The following is a 23,961-nucleotide window of genomic DNA, read 5'->3' on the forward strand; positions in this document are numbered from 1 at the left end:
CCTCCGTTGACAGGCAGACATCCCCTCGGGTGCCAGTTGACACCCGCAGTGCCACACCTTCACTGCTGACACTGCCCCACCACTCCAGCTTGGAGCCGACCTCCATTGTATCAGGCCACAGGCACCATGATGATTTTTCACGCTCCGGAGTCCTACAGCGTTCGCTTCACCACTAATAGCAGTCATGGACAGATCAAGCGGGAGCACACAGGAGGTACTTCTCTACCACATGGCTGCTGGATTTATATTCTTTTCATGAAGCCTAAAACATGACCCAGTCCAGCCTGTGTAGATGGGGTCTAGTTGTTTTTCATGCTTCCCATAGTTTGTGCTAATTACCAATTAGCTGAGGAACCAAGCTGCTAAGCACAACAATTGAGGGAAGGGATGAAGAACCCTCCCTTGCTGTTAAAGAATGCTGTTGTGGCAGTCCAGAACGTTCCAACGGCCCTGCCAATCAAAGATTCACAAGGCCTGAGAACCAGAACCTGTCTAGACAAACTGGGGCTATCGACATCTTAGATCAAGACCCATTTATCACAAACTTGGACAGCACCTTCAGGAGGAGAGGAATAGGAGGAAAGTCATGCGATCATAGATTCTCCCAGTCCCACGTTAGAGCATTCCTGCTGTTTCTCAACCATTTCCCTTTCGAGTGGCAAAGAAAGGGCACTTGTGCTGCTTTTGGTCTCAAGCAAATACAACTCTGATAGACCCCAGAAGCTGAATATCTGCTGCTGGTATCTAATCTGATCCTCCACTCCACCACTGAGTTGAGGTCCCCATTAGTGAACTGCTTCGAGTGATTGCCTGTTGGAGATGGCCAAATCCCAGAGGAAGAACCTTTGCACAGTCCTGTGTGTTCTGATCACGATAGACTTCCCCTGAACAACCTGTTGGAAGGCTCTGAGTGCATTGTAGTTTGCTGGAAGCTCTAGCTGGTTGATGTGCAAGGTCCAGAGACCGTGAACTTTAACTCCCTGGCAGAAAAGACTGTCATAATAACCTCAGTGTAGGTATCCTCAAACCACTTGGTCCGGATTGGTCCATCAGTCAGGCACCACCGTAGGAAGTTGGGAATTCAATTTGATTATCGCCCAGTGCTCGGACTCAAAGAATCCACAAGTACAGTTGGATTCTCCCTCATTCTCAGGCAAGGCAGAGAAATGCAGAGCAGACATGTGGTTATGGGACACAGAAGCCAATCTACTCAGAAGGTGGGCCACTGGCAGCCTGACACGTGATGCACTCTGGCACAAGTAAAATCACTGCGCTTCTTCAGCCTCTGGGTGTGAGGGAACAAGGATGTCTTGAAATGATCGAAAACTCCAGATTACATAGGCTGTCTACCAGAGTCTTGACCAAAGTCGCACCAGCCACACCTCTATATATGGGTAAACATGAATCCCCCCACCCCTCAAACATGAATGGCCTGGGATTGCATGGCTCAGTTAAGTTAGGACAAAGGCAAGACCTTGGACAATTATGCAACATCTCAAACTTCCAGTGGGGGCAACTCCCACATTAGGACATGGAGGCATCTTTTAAATCCCCTGAACACATCCAATCTTCACATTGCTCCCAAGAGCTATGCAGGCATGATCATCTTCAATTTCTCAGTAGCAGCTAAAATGCGTATGTTAGATGGGTCCAGAACAATACTCAGGCCAGCCTTGTTCTTCTTGGGCACCAAGTAGGCTCCCACCAGTAGATGTTTACCTGCTCTAACAGGATAGTATGGCCCATCTGGGTTATACAGGAAGAAACGGGCAGAACCCTGGACCACAATACAGCAAATCCAGGGTTCCAGTCATTATGCCTGCCAGTAAAGGATGGGAAGGGGGAAGATAAGGTAGTGTTAGAAGCCAAAGAAAGCAATCTTTTTACTCAGAGGTGTGAGAGTGGTGGTGGCCATAATATGGGTTAGGCAACGTAAGACGGGTAGGAGCTGAGCGAGGACAAGAGTATGGGAGCAAAGATTAGAGGGTGAGTCAAAGAGGTAAGATTAAAAAGGGTTGAAGGCACTGGCAAGATCAAGGATGATGAAAATCAAGTAGTTTAAACTCATAAGAAAAAAGCCGAGACAAGTGAACACTCTTTCAGAGGAGAATCATCTGCAGAAACCCAGATTGAAAGGGGTTGCAGTGTACAGAAGCAGAAACATGAGCCTGCAGATTTGCAGAATTCAACAAGTCTTTTGATCGAAAAAAAATCCCGACAACATATCAAAAGCGGTCTACACCCCCCACACACTGCCAAACCCCCCACAACCCTCCCCAGTACACTTTTGCCCTTATTGGCTAAGGTAGTTTCCAATCTCCCACCAGATGAAGTCCTCTCCCAACCTGGTCTCCTCCTGAACATCTCCCTACCCTCTCCGAGGTATCCACTACCTCTCCAACCTGCTCCTCAATACACACCTCTCCCTAAACGTCATTTCCAACCTTCTTTACACATTCATCTCCCCCCATAGCAACCCCTCTGGCCACCTCGCTGCTTCCGATGTTCCTCTACTCGTCTCTCTGGCCATCTCCCTCCCGCCTACTTTCTCTTGCTCTACCTCACTCCAGCTCTTTCCAAATGTTCATCCTCTGCCTACACCTCATAAAAACACAGGTTTATTGGGAGGGCTAACACAGCTCAGGGGACCGCACAAAGTAACCACATTCAAGTACTTGGAACTAAACTGGTTAAGCAGTACTGGTTCATGGCTTTTTAGCCTGTGTCGCCCATATGCGACCCCCCACTCTCAATGTGCAGACGGGTTGGGCACAGCTTAGGCCTTAATGAAGGCTAGTCAACCATTTGCGAAATCCAGTACACTATTGCCAGGAGAGCGTCCACTGCAGTTGTGGTCCCCATTCTGTGTTAAACACTGTATTGTTCATCCCAAGTAAGCAAAAACGCAGTAAAATAACCATCTTGTGGTGCGTGGTTGCTGTTAGCATGAAGGGGCTATTACAGTGGGCTATGGTTTTCAGGACACATCCATTAACTAGGCAGTCTTCTCCTTGAGGGAAGGGTTGGCTGACCTCCACATTGGTTCCAGTGTCATACTGTCAGGCCTTATGGACAGCACGCAAACACACCAAGAACTACAAGCTTACCCACCATGAGGTACTGTATGTGCCTTGGATGACCCTTTCCAAAATGAACCTGTTTTAGGCCCACTACCTGTATCCAATAGCTTACTAACTGTTTACAAATTATTTCTGGCCTGCAGGACTGATTGCAGTGGTGTTTTCAGAGACTTGAGCAACGACCCAGAAAAAAATAAACAAAGACTCAAAGCAGAGACAAGTCATGAAGGCAGTGCAGATCAGCTGCGCAAAAGGGTCTGACAGAACAAACACGTGTTAAAACAATTAGCATTGTGCAAATGGAGTATGAAACTAAACAATCCCTGTACGAAAATCTAAAACACATTGTTCTAAGAGGAACCAAAGGGATCGGGTTAAAGGAGAGATTCTTTCCTAGACCCTGTTGTAGGTGTAAAAACAAACATGGAGTAGCAGTTGGTGACAGCCCATTAATAGGGACAAACCAGCACATGAAGAACATCAGTGTGCAGACTCCCCTTGGAAAGTGTTAAAAGTAACACTAAATATTTCTTTGCAATGCTTTTCCAGAATCACTTAAGGGCAAAGAGCAGAGTGATCTCGTATTTTATTTAATTAAAAAAGTAGCCTAGATTAACAGCATTCTGTGTTTCCAAATATATGTACTACAAAGACGCATATCTAGAAAAACAGTAAATACAACCTCATTAAGAATGCGTTTTAATACCAACAGGACCAAGTGCAAATTACAACACATTTTGAATAGCAGTACACGAGTTACTATATGAGCAGACTTAAGAGGTCACAGAGAAAGGACAGTACTGTAGTCAGGACACATACAGCACCCCGAGAAGAAACAAAACACACTGAAATAAAGTAATCATGAAAGATCTGCGATTTAATTAGTCGACAATACATGTGTAGAAATTCATGGAAAGCATTTTTTATTTCAGAAAGAAGCTTTAAAATAAATATGCAAGTCATTCCTGAACAAAAACAAATGCTTCACCATGAACCAGAAGGGAGATGAAGTGCTTGGTGAAAATAAATAATGACATAACAAATGTGCTTCACATGGTTCACCGATAATGCCCTTCGCCTAAATGGAACATTTTCTCATCAATAGGAAAGGGGACAGTAAACAAACCGCTGCAGTCTCAACACCACTATTTTGAATTGCACCACTGGTTCACCTACCAAAATCCTCTACCAATAAACCTAAACCAATAAGGACAAAGGAAACCGTATGTGCCATACTTGTGAGAACCTAGTTTGATTGCTGTCCTGGGTAGACCACTCCCAAACAACACAATACTTTCCTTAATATTTGCTCTGGATCTTGCAGGACACCGAAACAGCATAATTGAGTCCTACATTTCCCCAAGAAAATATTTTTCAAAATTAGAGACACAAAAAAAAAAGTCAGAATAAATGCCTTCATGGGCCCATGATTAAAGCCAACAAATTTCATCTCAAGCTACTACTCTACGAAGCCTTGTGAGGGTGCGCAGGTTTCAAAACAAGCAACGATTCAGCAATACAGGCATGACTAGAGTATGCATTCTATTACGTGCACCGAACAGCTAATCATGGCAGACATTGCAAATCACAAACTGGAAAATACAAGGACATGCTGTTATGAATCATGAGCAGCGTAGACTGAGCCGTATAAGCTTTCACTTTGAGGAGAAAGGGAATGTGGGAGGCGCCTTCTAGCTTTTTCCTCCGATTTTGAAGGGAACACCGAAATCTCAGAAAAGGGTGGGATTAATGGCTCTGTTTCTTTGCCACCTTCATCGTTTCCATTTGTAAGCAAGAAAATGTTCAAATTATGGTTTAATTTGAAAAGTCTCTTCAAGGTTTCCAGCACAAGAATCATAGCAACCAGCCCAATTAGTAAATAACCTGAAGAAAAAACAAAATGTATACATATTATGAGATGGGGGTGGGGGGTTACATTTTCTATAAAGGAAACATTTGCATTTTTTCAAGACATACATTGCGGCAGAAATATATCAGTGCTTAATTACAACACAAATCGTTCTTGCAGTTCTATCGTACAATGTGAAATTATCCAGAGCATTGCGAAAATAAAGGCCAAAAAAGGTTAAAGCAAGAGCTCGTGGTCCGACTACGTTTAATTTATTTAAAAAAAATAAAAAAAAGCTCTACAGTAGGAAGCGAATCTAGGGTGTCCAGATGCACTAACAGCCAGTGATTAACAGAAGGAAGAAAGAAAAGAATCGTAGAGTAACCAAAGTTGTCCTATAAAACCTATCCCACTCCAAGCCACCATGGCACCCACATCACCAAGCAGACATGGTGTTCGACTATGAAAAAGCACGGGGAAGACAGCCGCTGCGCCACAGAGTTGCCAAACACCTCCACCCATGCTATCAACAAAGCTATCCTACCACCAATAACTTCAACACACCGGTAGCGTTGTGCTGTTCTCCTGGTTTTGACAAATTGTTTGGGCCTGCAGCATCTTGCTGCTCTTGAAATGTATCCTTTTCGAAATGCTCTATTCCATCCCTGCAAACCAGCCTGACTCTCAGAGACCTTGTCATATCGTTATTTTTAGCAGTCTCTTGCTGTTCTCGAACCTTTATCTGAGCGAACGGCTATCTCATAAAAATCCTACCTGCAACTGCTGCACTGCTACCTACTTGTCCCGACACTACAGCTTAAGCTCTATATACAACTTTCTGGCTTGTAGATGTTGGAGCAGGAGCTCCCTCTCCCACTAGCTGCTGGAGCAGCCCCATGCAGCCACAAGCACTGCCTGGACAAAGGTAAGCCTGGAGGCTCCAGCTTTGTAATTAGGCATTGCCCTAACATCATCCATAAAATCGCCAGTTTCACCTCCTAATTAAGGCCCCGATTTAGTGCTGCCTTAAAAATTATTCTAGCCCTTTGCGCTTCCTGGAATCTAAAAACGAAGCCTACACACCTAAATTCGAAATTGCAAAAACACAAGGTTTTTGCCACTCAAAGAGGGCCACCGCCGCTTTCTCTTATTGAATTTATACTGCTACAAAGCCCCAGAAGCCTGCTGCCCCGTGATTGGCTGCCTGTACCCTCTTAGCCAATTGGGGAGCACCGGCAGGCGAAAGCCGGCCCCCAACGGAGGCAACCGAAAAAGGCTCCTTCCTGACCGAGCTTGGCCGCGCTCGAGTGCTCTGGCGAGCTAGGACTGCGTGTGTGCCAACCCTCCCTCTACCAAGGCGAGACCCTATCTAGCTCCCTGCCACTACGCATTCACTGCGTCTATGGACTATCAGAGTAACTTTCGTTCCACATGCTCGCCCCTCGCTACCTTGTTCCGGCACTCATACCCAGAGTTAAGGCTCTCTGCTGCACCACCCACTAAATCACCCGACCGATACCGGCGCCCAGTGATTATCGCCTCATGAATTTAGCACACCATCGAGTCTATGCACATGTCGCTGTAACATTGCCAATACTGCCTCAAGAACTCCCAGCAGTACTGACCGCTCGAGCAACTGTAGTCCTCACACGAGTCGCTGCTCCGCCTTTCACGAGTGTTCTGCGGATGAACATCCTATGATGAAAACATAAACCTGCATTTAATATTGTCCTGCGCTTCACATCTGTAATCCTCCTGCCTCATAGTTATCCTCCCGTGTCTGTGATAGTGCCCTTTCAGCCGCCCCCCCCTCATGATCTCGAACTGTGGTGAATCATATTGCATCATCTGCTCGAGTATTTGCCCGCTATTTTGTCTCAGCTTGCGGCTCACGCTCCCTCACGTCTCTTGCCATACCATGTTGTAACCACCGGTGTCCACAGCGTCTGCCTGCCACAGCTATACTGTAAATTGATTCATTTGAACCCAGTGTCTTAACGCTCGATTGCCAATTCATCATGTTAGCTTGCGCCCTCACTGGTTACCTATACATGTATTATTCGATTACTAGCCCACCCTGCATTTATTGACTGCCTGCCATCTCTGCTAAATTGCTTTGAATAGGTTTGGCTAGTACCCAATAAATATGTGCCGATTGCTTGTTGTTTGACTGCCTGTGACTATATTCACTATCTGCCGAGTTGCTCTGAATAAGTTTGCCTAGTGCCCTAATTAATCTGCGCTGATTGCTATGTGTCTGACTGCCTGCGACTATATTCACTATCTGCCAAGTTGCTCTGAATAAGTTTGGCTAGTGCCTCTTATTGATTGCTGCGTACCACTGCCACCATTCGGAGTATCAAATTTAGAACATACTCTCCACCTCAGCCTCAGACTTCTGATCCTTGCCTGCTGCTACAACCTACAGCCAAATAACTTCATTAACTCTTAGAAATTACCCCGACACCACATGTCAGTATGCGCCTTATAGCTGCCAGCCAGACGACCCACATCATCGTGCTCCTACAAAACATCTTGATCTACATGTTACAACATTCACATATCCCGACATATACTTCCAACCTACATAATACTGCAATTACCAGACCACTCTCGGACATGAATGACCCCACACCCCCACAACCTAGCAATCCCTGCTCAACCACAGATAGGAACCTACGTCTCAGAGACAGACTAGTCAAAATCTATGAGCCCCCCCCATTAGCTATTCCTTTCATAACAGTCTTGCCAAACCAATATAAACCTGAACTCCACTTTCTGACCCTATGCTAATAAAGAGCTTAGCTAAGCATAGTAAACTTAAATCCTCACAAACCAGACATTCAACTATAACTACCACTGTGAATTCTCTGATCAAGGGAGCTCTAATTAACTCGAGATCCTTGGTAGCTCATGCCACTGAAATTGCTGACTTAATTATTAGTGATGATTTAGACTTCCTCGCTATCACCAAGACCTGGTTACAACTGGCAGCAGGTCCCATGCTTATGCTAGCAGTCCCGGGCGGCTACTCCATATTAAGACAGGACAGAGCTAAATCCAGAGGAGGTGGTATTGCCATCATTCACAAATGCAGCCTCCCTATGAGAATAACTTTCAAAGTCCTCTCATGCGAACATCTACCAAAGTCCTTCTCTTTAATGCCCAGACTCTTAATATCCACCTGATCTACCGCCCCCCAGGCCCTCCTGGAACCTTTGAGGATGATATCAACACCATCTTGTCCAACAACCTCAAACGTTCTACTCAGGTACTTGAACTTGGAGACTTTAACAAGGGCTTCAGTGACCCTTCAGACCAGCTTGCCCTTACTACTGGCAATACCCTTTCAGAATTAGGCTTCACCCAAAGACGATGGTTGCTTTAGATGCTGGGAACCCTTATTCTCTCCCCTGAAAGTTACAAGAAGCTGGAAAGATTTCCTAAGATCCTTTCATTCTGTCCAAATAGAATTTTAGGTCCCTCCTGACCTTATGGGAGTGAAGAATCCTTTAGCCTCGGCGGTCAGGTTGGAAAAGACAACAGCAAGATAAACGTGATTAATGATTAACCCCAACACCACTGTCGGTAAAAAGGAAGGATGACTTCGGAGTAAGAATGTCTTTATGAAAACCTAACAGTTCCTCAGCTGAAAAGGCTTAAATATCGCTTATGCATCTGACAGAAATAATAGCTAGAAAAGCTACCTTCCAGGGACTAGCCCATTGTCTGCGGATGCCAAAAGATCAAATGTTTTGTGGCAAAGGGAAGTGAGGACTTCACCACGGTCCAACATGGGGTGAGGGTGCCTAATAGAAGACAAAATCAATAGAAATGCCATCAGATACTAAGACACTACTCCTCAGAATTGAGGTAAGCGCTCAAAACACAAAAAGGTACATCCTGCAAGTCTTGATCTTGTTTCCCAAAGCTGATCTGCCAAAAATAAAAGAGAAGACCTCCTTTAAGGAAGCTGTCAGCAGATTCCTTTCTTTCTCCAGACTCCAATAGCAGAAGGTTATAAATCCAATGATCATCACTAATTTCCCAGCTGTGACGTCCTCCTATGTGACCAGCAGCCGCCGCTACCGGATCCTGACCCTGGGGGCAGCTATATGAGGAATCACATGGGGGGGCCGACAACCTCTGGGGAGATGTCATAGCTTATTTGGGTGAGATATAGTATCCCCCATTTTCTCTTGAAAATAACCCTTGCAAATCTAATACCCTCATGGCCTATTGTTATGCATCCACTCCTTCTGCCATGAAAAAGATCACCCTCTCCAGTTACACCTATCAATCATCCAAGACTCATTCACCATTTAAGACTACTGGAAATGTTTATTCAAGTTTACAAATCAATTCATAAAACTGGACTTCCTTTTCCAGAATGACCAGAATACTTGAATGAGAATCAAGCAATGCACGGTGAAGGAGGCCACAAACCCAGCGAGTGCTTTAGTGGTTGCTCACACACACACACACACACACCTGTATCCGGGAAGTTCAAAAGGCCAGTGAAGCAGGGAAATCGATGTCTGCTGCTGGGGTGGAGTGTGGGGGGGAGGAGTGGGGGGAGAAGAGCAGTGTCTATCTGTAAGGTTGAAGAAACCGAAAGGCAATTACCAGCGCGGTGGAGCCAGGCAGCTCACCAGCTAAGAAGAAAGAGGCGGCTGCGCGAGACAGATATGCTATGGGTATGCCAGGAGCCGACGAGATGCTCCTGTCATTTGCAGGTGACAGAACATCGCTTCACCTACCAGAGCCCGGAAGGAAGCAGACGTGTCAATTAGAAGCCGCGAGAGACAAAGAAACCAAGGGAAAGTAATTGTGAGAAGGAAGCAGGCGGAAAAGCTTCTCCGGTTGACCGAGGAGAATCCAGGACCACCAATAAGAGTTGGTGAGTCCACCCAAAGGTCCTCATCGGCAGCCAAGCCAAATGTAAGGAATTAAACCACAAGCAACCTAGAGAGAAAGAACGAATTAACTTCATGTTGAAAGGGCAACTAAGCTGCAAACAAAACCCTTACAAGCACATGAATATATATTGTGCAAGTACTGGGGAACCCCGGACCAGATAATATATCCAGGACATATTGACAAACTAAGATGTGCAACTTTAGGCAGGGAAGAGTAGGGGGCCCATGTCTCTACAAGAAGCCCTGGCAGGAGAGTATACCGGGCAACTATAACCGTGTGAAATAAAGAGGTCCAGAGAAGAAATATCAGAACTAGAAAATGGATTGTGTGAACCAGGGGAGAAGACGCAAAACCCTGGCAGAAAAGCAAACCATGTGTTCTGAAAGAGACAAAATTGAAAAGTCAGACAAGTTTTTACGTCAATATTGTTGTGAGCTAAGGCAGGCACATGAACTGGTGTATGTGAAACTCCAGAGAGTAAAGAGAAATCCAGGGGAAGGTAAACACCCTCTGGATCAAGGATCCTTGAAGTTGGAGCTATTTCATATTGTGTGGACAGTTTTCCAAGCCTCCCAATGTTCCCGTTTCAGCATAGAGTTTAGTTTTAGTGTGCAGGTCAGAATATAAGTTTTGTTTTGGACATTCTGGCACAGACAGATCCATAGTGGTTTACGTAGGGAAGTTCCAGGACCCTTTTATTTTTTTTTTTTAAATAAAAGTATTTAACCAAATCATGGCTTACGTGTGTCAGTTTCATACCCGACTCCTGAAGAACTTCAGTCATTTGCTAATGTTATGCAATTTCTCTCTTGCCACTTCAATGACGTGCATATTGTCCTCCGAGAGACCAAGGTTCCATGTATCACGCTGCCAAATTCAAGGATTGTGGCGAGGGTTGCTGAAACTGCCCTCTCTCCTGGTTTAGAAGGTCGAGAATAACTGCAAGACTGAGGGTGGGGTGTGGGGTTCTTGGGACAGGCTCATCAGATGAAACCCAAAAACATGACTGCCCACTAGGGGACTAGGGAGATTATTGTGCATTTTATGACACCCCTCCAAAACGTACATAGAGCTCAGAGGAAGAAGAGGGGGGGCAGGGGGGAAGGGTGCGGGGGGGGGGGGAGAGAAAACTAAAGCTGTCATGCCCTGCCATGATTTATCTTGGGCTGTCCCCGGGAAGTTATGGCACTGCCCTCCCTCGAGGCAAAGAAAAGGCACTCTGTTCAACTCTACTCTCTGGTAAATAAGTCCACTTGTGGAGTTACCCAGATAAGGAAGAGGAACTGGGCCACTCGTGCATGCAGTTTCCATTTACGCTTTGCCTCAGATTGGTGAGTTAATCTGCCTTTGTACTGGATACTCCTGGTATGTGGACCGCTACCATGTTGTGCTGCCAATCCCACTCCCAGATCTGAAACCGCTAGAGAAATAAGTGGTCACGACTTCATGCTGCCCCGTTTGTACATATGAAACATCAACAAAGTGTTGCCGGTCTTTATTGATGCTTTTGTGCTGCCAAGGGGGCCTTTAGAGCTAAAAATATTGCCTTTAATTCCAGAAAATTGATATGCTGACTGACCACGCCAAGACCAAAATTCCAACACTTGCTCATGGTCGCTACATAACCTATGAGGAAAGAGATGAGTTGCAATGCTGACCTGATGTGCGAGATCCACAAAAGGCACGGCCAACAGTAAATTCTGTTGAGTGCACTACCAAATCAGGTTCTACCCCAGTGTGAGGAATTGCAATTTATTTGCTCTCTGGATCGGACGCCTGAAACCACGACTCTCTCAAGGTCAACTTAGATCGGCACATTTTCAGTCTGACCAGGGGCATAGCTTGCATGCACAAAGCCATCTAGGTTGAAAACCGCCAAATCTAAAATACTATACGGGTCCGCCTAGTGGTACTTTGGCACCGTAAAAAGTCTGTAATTAAACCCCTGGCCTCTTTCTGAGAGTGGCACTTTATATACGACTCATCTTGAGTAACAAGCAAGCAAGACACTTTACGAGATTAATAAAAACAGAATGTACTCCCCTTCAGCAGTACACATAATCGAGCCTGTAGTGATCATTCGAATCCAAGAAGATCCATTCCTCATGGTTAGCACAAAAGAGGGGGCTAGCGTGGACATCATGCTTTGCTATTAATTTGAATCGTGTTTCTAGGCGTTTGGGCACCTCACCACACCAAACTCTTATTCCCCTTACGTGGCTAAAAAGCTACTTTAAATGAGATGCCAAAAACACCTTGACCACTGAAAAATAAAAATAGTAGTTGCATAGGAAATAAATACCTATATCAGCATGCTTTATGCAAGTAGGGTATACTTTCAATTAAATGTTACATACCGGTTGTACATAATTTGTAGAGTATAGGCAGTCTTTGGTCTGCTTGTTCCCCTGGTACGTAGTCCCCCAACCCAATGGTGGTTAGAGAAATGAAACAAAAATACAAGGCATCCAAATAGCTCCAGCTTCCTTCAATGAGAGTGAAGATACAAGCAGGGATAAGCAAAAATAGGCAGGTAAGGAGGCCAATGAAAACACCTGCGTACAGCCAGGTTACCACATTATTGGAGAATCCAAAGTGAAGCCGTAAGTAGCGTATTGGTTTGTCATGGATTAGGATGAGCAGGTTCTGACACGTGATGGAAAGCAAGCACAGGGAGAATGGGACTCCAAACACCAAATACAGGAGACAGAAAGCTTTGCCACCAGCAGATATTGGAGCGGGGCGCCCATAACCTAGAGCGTGGAGAGATAGAAAGAATACATTAAAAACACCCAAAGGCACAAGATTTCTCAAATTGCGCAGATTTATAGATTTTCTTTAAATGTGCTTATTGAAGCCTTCATGAAGAGTAAACTTGCAACTGCGTTTTCACAGATTTTGAACCCTTACAGTTGCTATAATTGTAATATCCAATAACATTCCAACAGCAAATACAAAACAAGTATTGGCAAAGACAACCGTTTTTGGCTGTTGTCTTGGCAAGGAATAGCTATTTGCCAGGCGCTACCATAACGATACACTTGGCAATAAGATGGCAACAGTTGAAATTTTATGATGAACCATAACAGTTATAAAAGTATTTATTCAGTGTTGTGACTTTAAAACACTTAATTTAAGGGTTTTGTACTATGCCATTTATGGAATTTGTTACTTTTATTCTGGATTATGAACCATAAAATAAAAAAAGAAACACAGAGTGGAAGAGAAAGGGAGAAATTCTATATACTGATCCACGCTAACAATTGTCTATTTTGACAGTGATTGGCATATACCACCAAGTGGACTCTGCAGAAGCTACCACCAAGTGGATTCTGCAGAAGAGAAAAGTGTAAATGTTTGTGAAATGTATAATTACACAGTGAAATACCCAACATCAATGGCATGGCGACACCATCTTTTCTCGCATGCCTCTTAATCTCGAAAGCTTTTTGCCACGACCCAAACAGTGAAACTTTAAATTTACTAACAAGAAACCTGAGTGGGAAAGATGAATGGACAGGTCAGATCTGGACAGGGGTGGGAGGGAAGGAGTTAAGGCTAAGAGGTGGGTTGCCTAAAGGTCTAGATTAGAGGAAACACTGGGATAGACATCTGCGTGTCAGAGAAAAATTGTAGTATAGGACAGAGAACTAATTTTGCTGAAAATGTTGGGGGTGGGAGAGTTGATCCGATAGCTGAAGGCGGGTGAAATGGGGAGGGGGTGAACGAAGGGGTTAAGGCAGAAGAGAGCATTTAGCGCAGGACATTTTGGAATAATTGTTTAAAGTAGTAAGTTTTCAGAGCAAGGTCTCTCTGGTACCATGGCTGTATTAGACCTACAATGATCTTTGACATAAGGTAGCTAAGTGGAATGAGCACCTATGATACGGTGCAGGTCCAGCAATGGATTTCAGCTCCCGACAGTGTGAAGATCTGCATGGGTGGACATTGTGAGGAGCTGGCAGTGGGGCATTGAAAGATGGTGTAAGGGGCTGTTACTGGAGGACAGCTTTGGTGGGCAATAGGAGGATCTGGTGGTGGGACAGTGAGGAGCTGCAGTGCAGCATTAGGAGCGAACACCGGAATTACCAATTCCTCAGAACACATAGAAACAATGTTGCATAGAAACAATGTTCCCATTACAAATAGAAGCACTGCGAAAAAATGCGATTTCATTGCACTCCAAATTCTGAAAATGCTCAAATTATAATTTGGAAATGAAACAACTGAAGCACTTCTATGAACTAACAATTTGGGCAGATACGGTGCAGTAACAGAAAATGATTTGCCAAAGATCACACACTTTAATTACGTGAAGAAAACGCGTTTTGAGCCAAGTATGCAATGTGGACCCTTGACTGACTGCAGCTCTTTTTAGCTCCCGTTTGTAAAAAAAAATAAAATCTTACAAATATATAAATACTTGTCGAAATACATTAAGCAAAAGGCATATCATTGAATCTTTACATTTCTCCGTTCAGAATGGAAGTATACAAGTAACAGAACGCCAAGTAATGCAAGACTAATATTCCCCCTCTTTGTTCTGCAAACTAATCTGACGACCTAAAGAAACGCCGTCTGCAGCTTGTGATTATACACAACACAAAGAAAATGTCAAGCTCCAAAAGAGGAATAAAACACTTTTGCCTGGAACATCGAAGAAATAAAAAAAAAAGTTCAAAAATGAGGCAAGGGCTGATTTTGTGACTCCAGTGAAATGTCTTGAGAGAAGATGCAGGTAAGGGTGGGCTTCCTGAAGTCAATGCCCCCTTCCCCCACTGCCTCCCATCACCCAACAGTTAATATTTCATTCGATGGCTTGCTGTTATACACTTCTGACAAAGAGCCATTACACAACATGCATGGATTTGGAAGGGAGTGGGGGGCCGCTGATGTGGCTATGAACCCCAGAGGTCGTGATCTTTTCCAGAAGCAGGCACCTTAAAGCCGTCGTTAACTGAAGAGTGGTCACATTTGCATTTTAAAGAATCACTTTAGGAATGGGATGACCTTTGCTGCGAGTCCTGTTCAGGTGAAAGCTATGCTAAATAATGGGGAGGGAGGGTCAAAACTGAAGTGCCACCAAAGTTGAAGGGGGCAAATACCTCTGTCCCCACCTTAAATTACACACATGGCTGAGGAGTTTGGGAAATAAATGATGGCTACACATTATCACACCAGAAGAATTCAATAGGACCAAAATCTCATTTCCCTTGAAAAGTCATTCAGAGTCACTCTGTGTATAAGAAGCGTTCCAGTTTACAGGGGTACAAACAAAAAAAAGTAGTGTCTAATGCACAAACAAAAACATTCATGCTGTGTTAAGAACCAGAAAGAACTGAACAAACTATTGGAACCACTGACTGTGCCCAAATTCAGAGAAAATAAATGTAGGAGAAACACTGTATTATCATCAACTACATACATTTCACCAGAAGCAACAGCTAGTAAGTGTGGGCGATTAACATATCACAAGCAGTTCACACTGATGTACCTCGGGTGTCGCTTCTGTCCTGGATGGAACTGCAGATGCCCATGCCTTCAACGTGAACGCTGAATTCTCAGCGAAAGAGGACAGGAGAAATACTAGGGATGGAGAGTGCGCTGAAAAAATGCCAATGCCATACGAAAAAATAAACTGCTGGAAGGGGACAACATGGCTTTTAAGATGCTCGTGTCTGAGAAGTCCTGCATGTATGTGTATGTATGTGTTTATTATTTGTATCGCGCACCGAACCCTGAGGTAGCTGGGCGCTGGAGAAACTTAAGTGGTACAGGCAAAATGTACAGGGATTTAACAATCGAGAAAGACCCGTGGTTACAGTTAGGTCTGGCGGGAGAGTTTAAACAAAGACATATATAGAAATATAGATATATGATATGTACAGGTATGTTACAATTATATACAAAATAGAACATAAGATGATCGACAGTCACAGAAGGTATTTCGTCAACTAATACCTGAGGTAGCCAGAGGCAAGGCAGACTCAGTGAGGCAGACTGGGCAGATTATCTGGAGGGCTTGCCAGAAAGCCAGTTTTTTACTTTGGATTTGAAGGCAGTGAAATAATCAAAGAAATGTATAAGTGATTGACAAATTAATACGAAAACCTAAAGAAGATATGAACAATTTGAACTGGTTACCGGGTATCCTTTCAAATGTATTTAGGAAACTAGAAGATTGTGGTACGGACCTTTAGTCTTTTGAAATACAGTACTACACTTTGTTTACTGATTTGGAATTTGAGAGGCCATAATGGCTTTGTAACTAACGATTTAGTTAGACACATGTTGTTAGAAAACCAACACAATGTGTATTTGTTTTATTTATAACGCACGAACCATCAGGCCCAGAGGCATCAGGGCGCAATGTGTACAAAGTTACAATAATGCATATATACAGACATAAAAATGACATTAACAGAATACTAGCAATCTTTCTGTATACATAAATTACAGTGCTGCTAAGGCTTAACAGTGGATATACCCATAAGGTGTACAGAAATTAGTAAGGAGGTCAGCGGGCTAGAGTATGTAAGACAGGGGCGCGGAACATGTCTTAGTGCTGGTCGAAAAGCCAAGATTTGGTTTTGGACTTGAATGTGTTGAATGAGTCTTCAGATCTGATTGTAGCGGGGAGGGAGTTCCATAGCTTAGAAGCTAGGACAGGGAAGCTAGTGCCCACCGCTTTTTGAAGTTTGAACCTAGGGATCGATAGACAATGGGTCTGGGCAGTTCTTATAGGTCGGGAAGTCGAGTGGCGAGATAGCCGACTGCAGAGGTAGATGGGGCCTTGTGTGCCAAGCATTTGTGTGTGAGGGAAAGTGTTTTTAGTGAGATTCTCTGCTGGACAGGTAGCCACATTAGGTTAGTTCTGGATTCTGAAATGTGATGGTTACGGGGGATGTTTAGGGCAGCTCTAATGGCATTGTTCTGGGTAGTTTGAAGTTTAATCAGGTTCTCTTGGCTGGTACCTAAGTAAAGAGCACTACAATAGTCAATTTTGGCCATAATGAGGATTCTAGCCAGTGTGACACTGTTAGGGGTGGTAAGAAACGGTCTGCAAGCTGCAATGAGTTTGCACGTGTATGCAGAGGCAGATCTGACTGCATTTATTTGTCGAGATAAGGATAGTGTGACGTCAAGGTAAAAACCTAACATTTTGGTGTCTTTCGAGACTCGTATGGTATTACGTCTATGGTGAATGACTGATAGGACGGCTCTAATTTGCTCAGGCGTTGCGAGGTGCCCAGGATAAGGAGCTCCGTCTTGTCGTCATTTAGGCATAACTGGTGTTGGGCCATCCAGGCTTGGATGACCAAGTAGACGTTAAGGGACTTGGTGTCAGCTAAATCACGTGTAATGGAAATGAGTATCTGGGTGTCGTCTGCATAGTTAGTGTAGGAGACACCCAGATAGTCAAGCACATCAAAGAGTGGTTTCGTGAAAATGTTATAAAGTGTAGGTGACACGCAAGATCCCTGAGGTACGCCGCAATGAATTGGGGAAGGGTCTGCGGTTGAGGATGGGGCAAAGACCCTCATGGATCTATTGCTCAAAAAGGATTTGATCCAGGCCGCAGCAGAGGACGAGAAGTTGGCAGCAGAGTGGAGGTGCCTGCATAGGATCTGGTGGTTGACCAGATCAAATGCTGCCGAGAGGTCGAGGAGAAGTAGCATTGCTAGTTGGCCTTTATCCTTCAGTGCCTCAATTTGGGTTTTTAGGTCTATTAAAGCAGTTTCCGTCCCATGTCTGCGACGAATTCCAGATTGTCGTAGACCAAGAAGATTGTTAGATTCCAGGTAATCTTGGATCTGAAGGTATGCTGCGCGGTCTAAAATCTTAAGCAGAAATGGTACCGTGGTGATAGGTCGTAAGTTAGTAGGTATGCTTCGGTCTAGGGATGGTTTTTTGAGCAGTGGGATCACCCAAGCGTCCTTAAGATTGTCCGGGACAATACCCGTTTTAAAGGAGGAGTTGATGAAGGCCGTAATGAATGGGGCCAAAATATTGTGCAGAATCCTTAATGGGTGCTGGGCAAGGGTCACCTTGGCAGTTGGATGGTTTAATTCTCAGGATGATATTTTCTACCTCAGCGACGTTGAGCGGGCAAATGTTTTGGTGTTAGCAGGGTCTCGAGGGAGGGCCCTACAGGGGAGAGTGAGTGGTTGTCGAGCTTCAGACTGTCCTGCTTGTCTTTAATTATAGATTGTAGCGTAGAGATTTTATTCAGTAAGGCTGCTTGAATGTTAGCACACCATTTACTATCTTTAGTGCAAGTGTCTGGCGGGGGGGGAGGCTGGAGTTTCTAGCTCTCGAGTTCCTTTGTATTCGAGTCAGCTTGCAGAATACGGTTATTAAGAGACTCTTTTTTAGCAGTGATTATAGCATCTTTGTAGGTGAGTGAGGCAAGAAGGAAACCATCTTTATGCTCATCAGAAGGGTGGCTTTTCCAGCGATTTTCAGCACAGCGTTTAACTTTGCGGAGCGTTCTTAACTGTGGGGTGAACCATGAATTAAGATGTGCTCGAGGTTTGGCCTTCCTAAGTTTGATGGGTGCTAGCCGTAAACAGTTTGGTTGTAGGTGTCTGCTAGGGAGGTGGGATCAGAGCAGGTGTTGGTGGCCGCATTGAGGGATGGAAGTAACAGTGGGAGGAGTTTCTCCTTAGTTCTGTCCTTTTTACTTCTAGTTGGGCGGGCTGGGGTTGCTTCAATATTAAAAGTTATGATGTGATGGTCAGACCATAAGCAAGGGGTGTTGTCGAGAACCTTGATATTGCAGTTAGAGCCGGCTAACCAGTCAAGGGTCCTGCCTTTGATATGGGTGGGTTCTTGAATGTACAAGGTGAGGCCAAGGTCAGTTAGGGCATTTTCCAATCTAGTGCCACGGGATCTTTTGGGTCACCAAGACCTAAGTTAAGGTCGCCTAGGATGATGGTTTGTGAATTAGTTTTGTCAAGAAGGAGAGTGGATATTTCACCGACAAAGGTCGGTGCCGGACCCGGGGGCCTATAGATAAGGTGGAGGGTGGCCGTTTGGTTAGGTGTTAGTGATAGTTTGACTGACGACTCAGCTGATTTGAGTTTGGAGTCGGATACCACTCTTAGATCAAAAGCGTTTTTATGGATAATGGCCACGCCACCGCCTCTGGATTGGGCAGTGGTACGGTCACATTGCGTGATACCGTAGTCAGGCGGCAAAGCCAAGGATATTGAGGGGCCAGATGCGGCATGTAGCCAAGTTTCGGATATAGCGATGAAGTCAAGGCAAGCAGTGCCCATTAAGGAGACATTGGTATTTTTTTAAGTTGAAACTATCTGTAAATTAAATTGTTTAAGGCAGACTTGATTAAGACATTATTACACCAGATTACTTCACAGCTGCAATTAGACCTTTATCGTTCGAAAGGTGCTAAAATAACTGACAGCCCCATACCACAATTGGAAGTTGCAAGATGAAAGTGCTAGCTCCACGAGATCCTAGGACCTGGACCTTGGTGGAAGCAGCCATAGAGAGGACCATGGCCAAGAGTAATCAATGGGGGATATAAAGCAAAACACCTAAAGGCAGAGTAGTGTACAGCTATTAATAGTTTTGGGAGTACCACCTAAAAAAAGTCAAAACTAAACAAAAATTCTGTGACGAGCAATAAAGTCCAAAGTCTTCACATTGCAACTCTGCTTTAATTGAAACAGGCCACTGTGCAGTGTTGCGCCAACAGTCAAAAATGGATGCAACATTTCAAATACTTAATTAGCAACATGCATCCGATTCCCTAGTCAAGGTATATAGCATGGACATTAAGAGCATTTCACACATTTGGAATCCCATTTGAAAACTTGAAACATGTAATTACAATGTTTATATAGTGCTTTACGACAAAGCGCTTTACAATATAACAAAATACATAGTAGGAAACAGTACAAGTATTTACACAACATGAATCAAACCAATAAAAGTATTTAGAGCAATTTGCCTATGATGATAATCGAGAAAAGGAGGTAGGAGGGGGATTAGAATGAGGATGCAAGAGGAGGTGAGGAAGCGTAGCAGGAAAGGAGCGGGTAGGGAGAGGTAAGAAGGGGAGACATGAGAGGTGAAGGGAGGGATAAGGGTGTCAGGGTGGGAATGAAGAGATTTCAAGGAAGCTCAGAAGAAGGTAGGGATGGAACGGATAGGAGGAAGGGAGTTATACATTGTTATTCCAGCTGTTGTGTTATGGATACAAAACTGGCATTTATTGGGCACTTACAGACATGGCTCTGATCATGGTGCAAAATGTGCACTCACCACTAGCCATTTGCTGGTTATAATCGACATGGGGCAAGTGAGAATTGGTGAGCAGTTTGTATGTATAGAATGGAGGTGTAGAGTGACTTTTTATGGCTGTCTAGTAGCTTGCAACTTTAAATGTTAACCCTCCTATAATCACAGCACTTTCTAATGTGACAGCAGCAGATCCCACTCCGCAACATATGCTTCAAGTATGTAGTGCTATTTTTTTTAATGGTCTAACATTTTATCACAGCTGCATATATCTGGGATATGCATAAGTGAACGAAGCATATCAACAACCACCATCAAAAGAAAGGAAGCTACACGCGACCCGTTTAATGGCGAAATCCCTGCAGGATTTGCTTATTTGCCACAACTCAAGTTTAGGTTGTCCATGTCATTAGTTAAGGAGATGTACTTGTGTTGAGCGACCTTCTGCATGGCCTTTTGTGTATCAAATAGTCCAAGCGTGGGTTTGAATATTACAGTGGTGGGGGTGTGGGTGGTTTTTGGAGAGCGATTAGACAACGATCAATAGAATCTGTGTACCATTGGAGTTCTTGGGAGGTAATGGGTGGCTCAAGCATTGCGTATAGCTGTTTTTTACTTGTTGCAGCAGTGCAAGTTGCGTTCTGGTGGTGGGCATGGGCTCTTTCTAGGCTCCACACTTCCCGTTTGACAGAGGAGTGCGCTGTTGAACCATGATTTATAGCGGTGTATAGTGTTTTTGTTTGTATGAATTGAGGGGGCAATTTTGTCAATTGCCCAAGTGATGATGGTGGTGGTGGTATTGAGGAGAATGGAGAGATGTGCATGTAATATATGATAGGCTATTCATAATGCACTCTTTATAACGCTCTTAATACCCAGAGGTTTCTAAGCGCGGACCCGGGGATCGAACCTGTGTTGCTGTGTCGTCTTGCTTCCAAGGCGAGCACGTTGCTGCTGAGCTATCTTCCCGAGACAAAATCGACCTCATGTGGGGAGGATGGGTGGTGCTAAGGCCATGTCTGTAATGTGTTTGATTTGTCTGGCAAGGGGGAATGAAGAGGCTGTGTAGCAAGTGGTGGGTCTTGTGCGCTAGAGTGAGCATAAAGGGGATTGCAAAGTGATCTGACCATTATACCCATATTTGTTTTTTCACAGACATGTTTTGCTTGAAATCAAAGGTCCTCTGTGTTTCTAGCTTTGCTTATGGGGTAGTTGATGGGAGGGACATTAATGCAGAGGAAGCAGTCGTTAGTTGTGAAGCTAGTGTGGAAGTTAGGATTGTGTGTTGGGGGCTGTAAATGAGGTGAAGAAAGGTGGGGTGTGATGGAGGGGTGCAAGTGAGACAGTGCTAGAAAAGGATGTGTGTGGATATAAGCATGAGTGGCTTTATATATGATGGCAATGCCACCACCTTGTTTGTGTGGGCAGTCTCTGAGGTGGATGAATAGGTGGTGGTGGGGTTTGAGCTAGGTTTCTGTGATGAAAAGTATATCTGGGGAGTGCGTGCTAATGAGTTGTTCCATGTGTGTGAGCAGGTGCAGATTGGAAGTTAATACGAATGCAGGTGTAGACAATTAGAGGGATGGGGTGGAGTTTGATTTTGAACATTGGCTTTGTGATCGGCATAGGGCATGTTTTGAGGCAAAAAGTGGCAAGCAGAGAACAAAGAATGAAAATTATAATATAGAAAATATAATTGCAAGAACCCATAGCTCTGTCAACCATTTCCTCAGGACGCCTGGGTGAGAGGACTACCCAAGGGGAAAAAAATATAATCAAAAAACTATTACATCCCCCAAGTAACCCAGAAGTACTTCAGCAGGAAAGAGGCATGAACAGGAAGCCAGTCCTCGACAGTGAAAGAAGCAACTGCAGGATCACACGATGCTGGTAAGGAATTGGACGACTGCAAGAGGAGCTTCCGGCTGCAATGTGGCAACCTTAAGGATGGGGAAGAAACTACCCTACCTTTTACCATTTAACTTGACAAAATGGGAAGGCCGCAAGAAGTGAGTTTTGTCAATAAAGCTTGTCCAGGATCACGTGATCAGCCAATAGATTGACACTGGTTGGTTCGTATATGTCCCCTGCCCTCTGCAGCCAGCTGGAATGTGTGCTTCTAGTGGTTGGGTGCTGAGCTCAACGTTCTTCCCAACCCAGCTGAAGTCTCTTCTTTAGAGAGAAAACCAGGGCCTGAAATGGTCTAGTAAATTCAAATTGGACAGGGAGGAATTACTATTTTTATTTTATTGTATATTTATAACGTGCTTAATACCAGCAGGTGGTTTCCAAGCGCAGGATCGAGATTAAAACCTGTTTTGCACCACGTTGTCTTGCTTCCAAGACAAACGCGTTGCCCCTGAGCTATCCTTCCTCCAGTAAGAACTGATATGGCCACAGGGGGTCAAATGGGAAGCAATAAAAAAATATATATATATAATTAACACCCCTGATGGGTTGGTTATGTGAGCCGCCTCACAGCCCAATTTCCCCCCACCCCAGTAGTTTTGCCTTTCATAGTGCTGAAGTGTGCCCCTTACATTCATGCTAGCAGTACCCATTCCATTCAGGAGACAATGGTCTTGTTCTGGTTTTATCTTTACGTTTTGGGGTTTTGGGTCCCGTCATAAAGGGGGGGGGGGGTCAGGACTACAAGGCTGTGAATGCAAAATTAAAACCTGGACCGCACAACTGGCTCCAGAAGGGAATGGATAATGTTTAACATGTATGGACTTGGACTCCCAGAATCCACCTCTGACTAGGATGGCCAGTGGTGATGGGAGTTGTAGTCCACAACATATGAAGAGCCCAGGGCTGGAGACCTCTGGCGGACCTTGGGTTAAGTCACTCGGTGTTTGAACTCCCCCATGCCCCTCCAACATTAGGGTCAAGGCACCTCCACCCGCCGATGGTCGTGAACTCAGCAGGTAGGTTACCTGTGGTAGTGAGCGTGGTGCTGACGAAGAAGAACGAGGACACCAGGTCCCAGTGCAGGCCGCCAGTGGCATTGCGCAGCACGGACACCCCCAAGGCGCGGGCGTCCAGCACCTGTCCCAGGAAGGCCTCGAGCGCCGCCTCCGTCAAGCAACCGTGCTCGGCCAGGAAGCGGTCGTGCGCGGCGCTGAGGGCCCGACGCACGTCCTCCTCACACGGACGCTCCAGGAGCATGAATACCCAGGCGCCCAAGCCAAGGAAGAGGCCGTAGGCAGCCAGCAGCACGACGTAGAACAGGGCCTTGCTGCGGGCCATGGCGGGGCGCGAGGAGGGAGCGCGCGGGGCGGGGAAAATGGCGGCGGGGCCGAGGAGGAAGCGTGCGCGCGTGGTGAGGAAAATGGCGGCAAGGCCGAGGAGGAAGCGTGCGCGTGGAGGGGAAAATGGCGGCGGGGCCGAGGAGGAAGCGTGCGCGCCTGGTGAGGAAAATGGCGGCGGGGCCGTGGAGGGGAAAATGGCGGCGGGGCCGAAGAGGAAGCGTGCGCGCGTGGTGAGGAAAATGGCGGCGGGCCCTGTGGCTCTGACTGGAAATCCGCGCGCCCGGGCCCTGCCTCCAACTATAAGGCGGCGAGCCTTACACGAAGTACACATGGTGCTGCTCGAGGCACGGAACACCACCTGGTCCGCAAGAGCCAAAGCTCACGGTCCTGGCGCGCTCCTAAGGTGGTATCCCAGCTAGGCCCAATTTAACCCCCCCCCCTTTATTTTTACTGTCATTCACTTGCACCCCCTCTTTATATCCAAACCAAGGAGTCGGCAATCCCTTATGCTTGTTGTGGAGAGAGGTCTGAACATGTTTGTTCCAATATTCTTTCGTTTGTAAAAGTTTGGTTGTGAGAATTTGGCATATTTTTG

The 23,961-nt window shown here is 45.2% G+C and overlaps 1 protein-coding gene across 2 annotated transcripts in view; it reads right to left on the bottom strand.

The window, feature by feature from the left end:
• The window catches only part of LOC138527068 (potassium channel subfamily K member 1-like), a 90,279-nt gene extending 66,642 nt beyond the window's left edge, over positions 1-23,637 (bottom strand). The window contains exons 1-3 of one of the 2 annotated variants that reach the window (XM_069638086.1): positions 23,052-23,637; positions 12,207-12,602; positions 3,650-4,964 (exon numbers count right to left, since the gene is read on the bottom strand). In XM_069638086.1, coding sequence (XP_069494187.1) covers positions 4,696-4,964; positions 12,207-12,602; positions 23,052-23,364 — 978 coding nt within the window. In that variant the 5' untranslated portion in view covers positions 23,365-23,637 and the 3' untranslated portion in view covers positions 3,650-4,695. Of the gene's footprint in view, positions 1-3,649; positions 4,965-12,206; positions 12,603-23,051 lie in introns of those variants that run through there. The other variant, XM_069638087.1, reaches the window with a different exon arrangement.
• Positions 23,638-23,961: the final 324 nt, after the last annotated feature.

This window comes from Ambystoma mexicanum, chromosome 14, assembly GCF_040938575.1.
Source record: "Ambystoma mexicanum isolate Mex_15411 chromosome 14, UKY_AmexF1_1, whole genome shotgun sequence".
NCBI lineage: Eukaryota > Metazoa > Chordata > Amphibia > Caudata > Ambystomatidae > Ambystoma > Ambystoma mexicanum.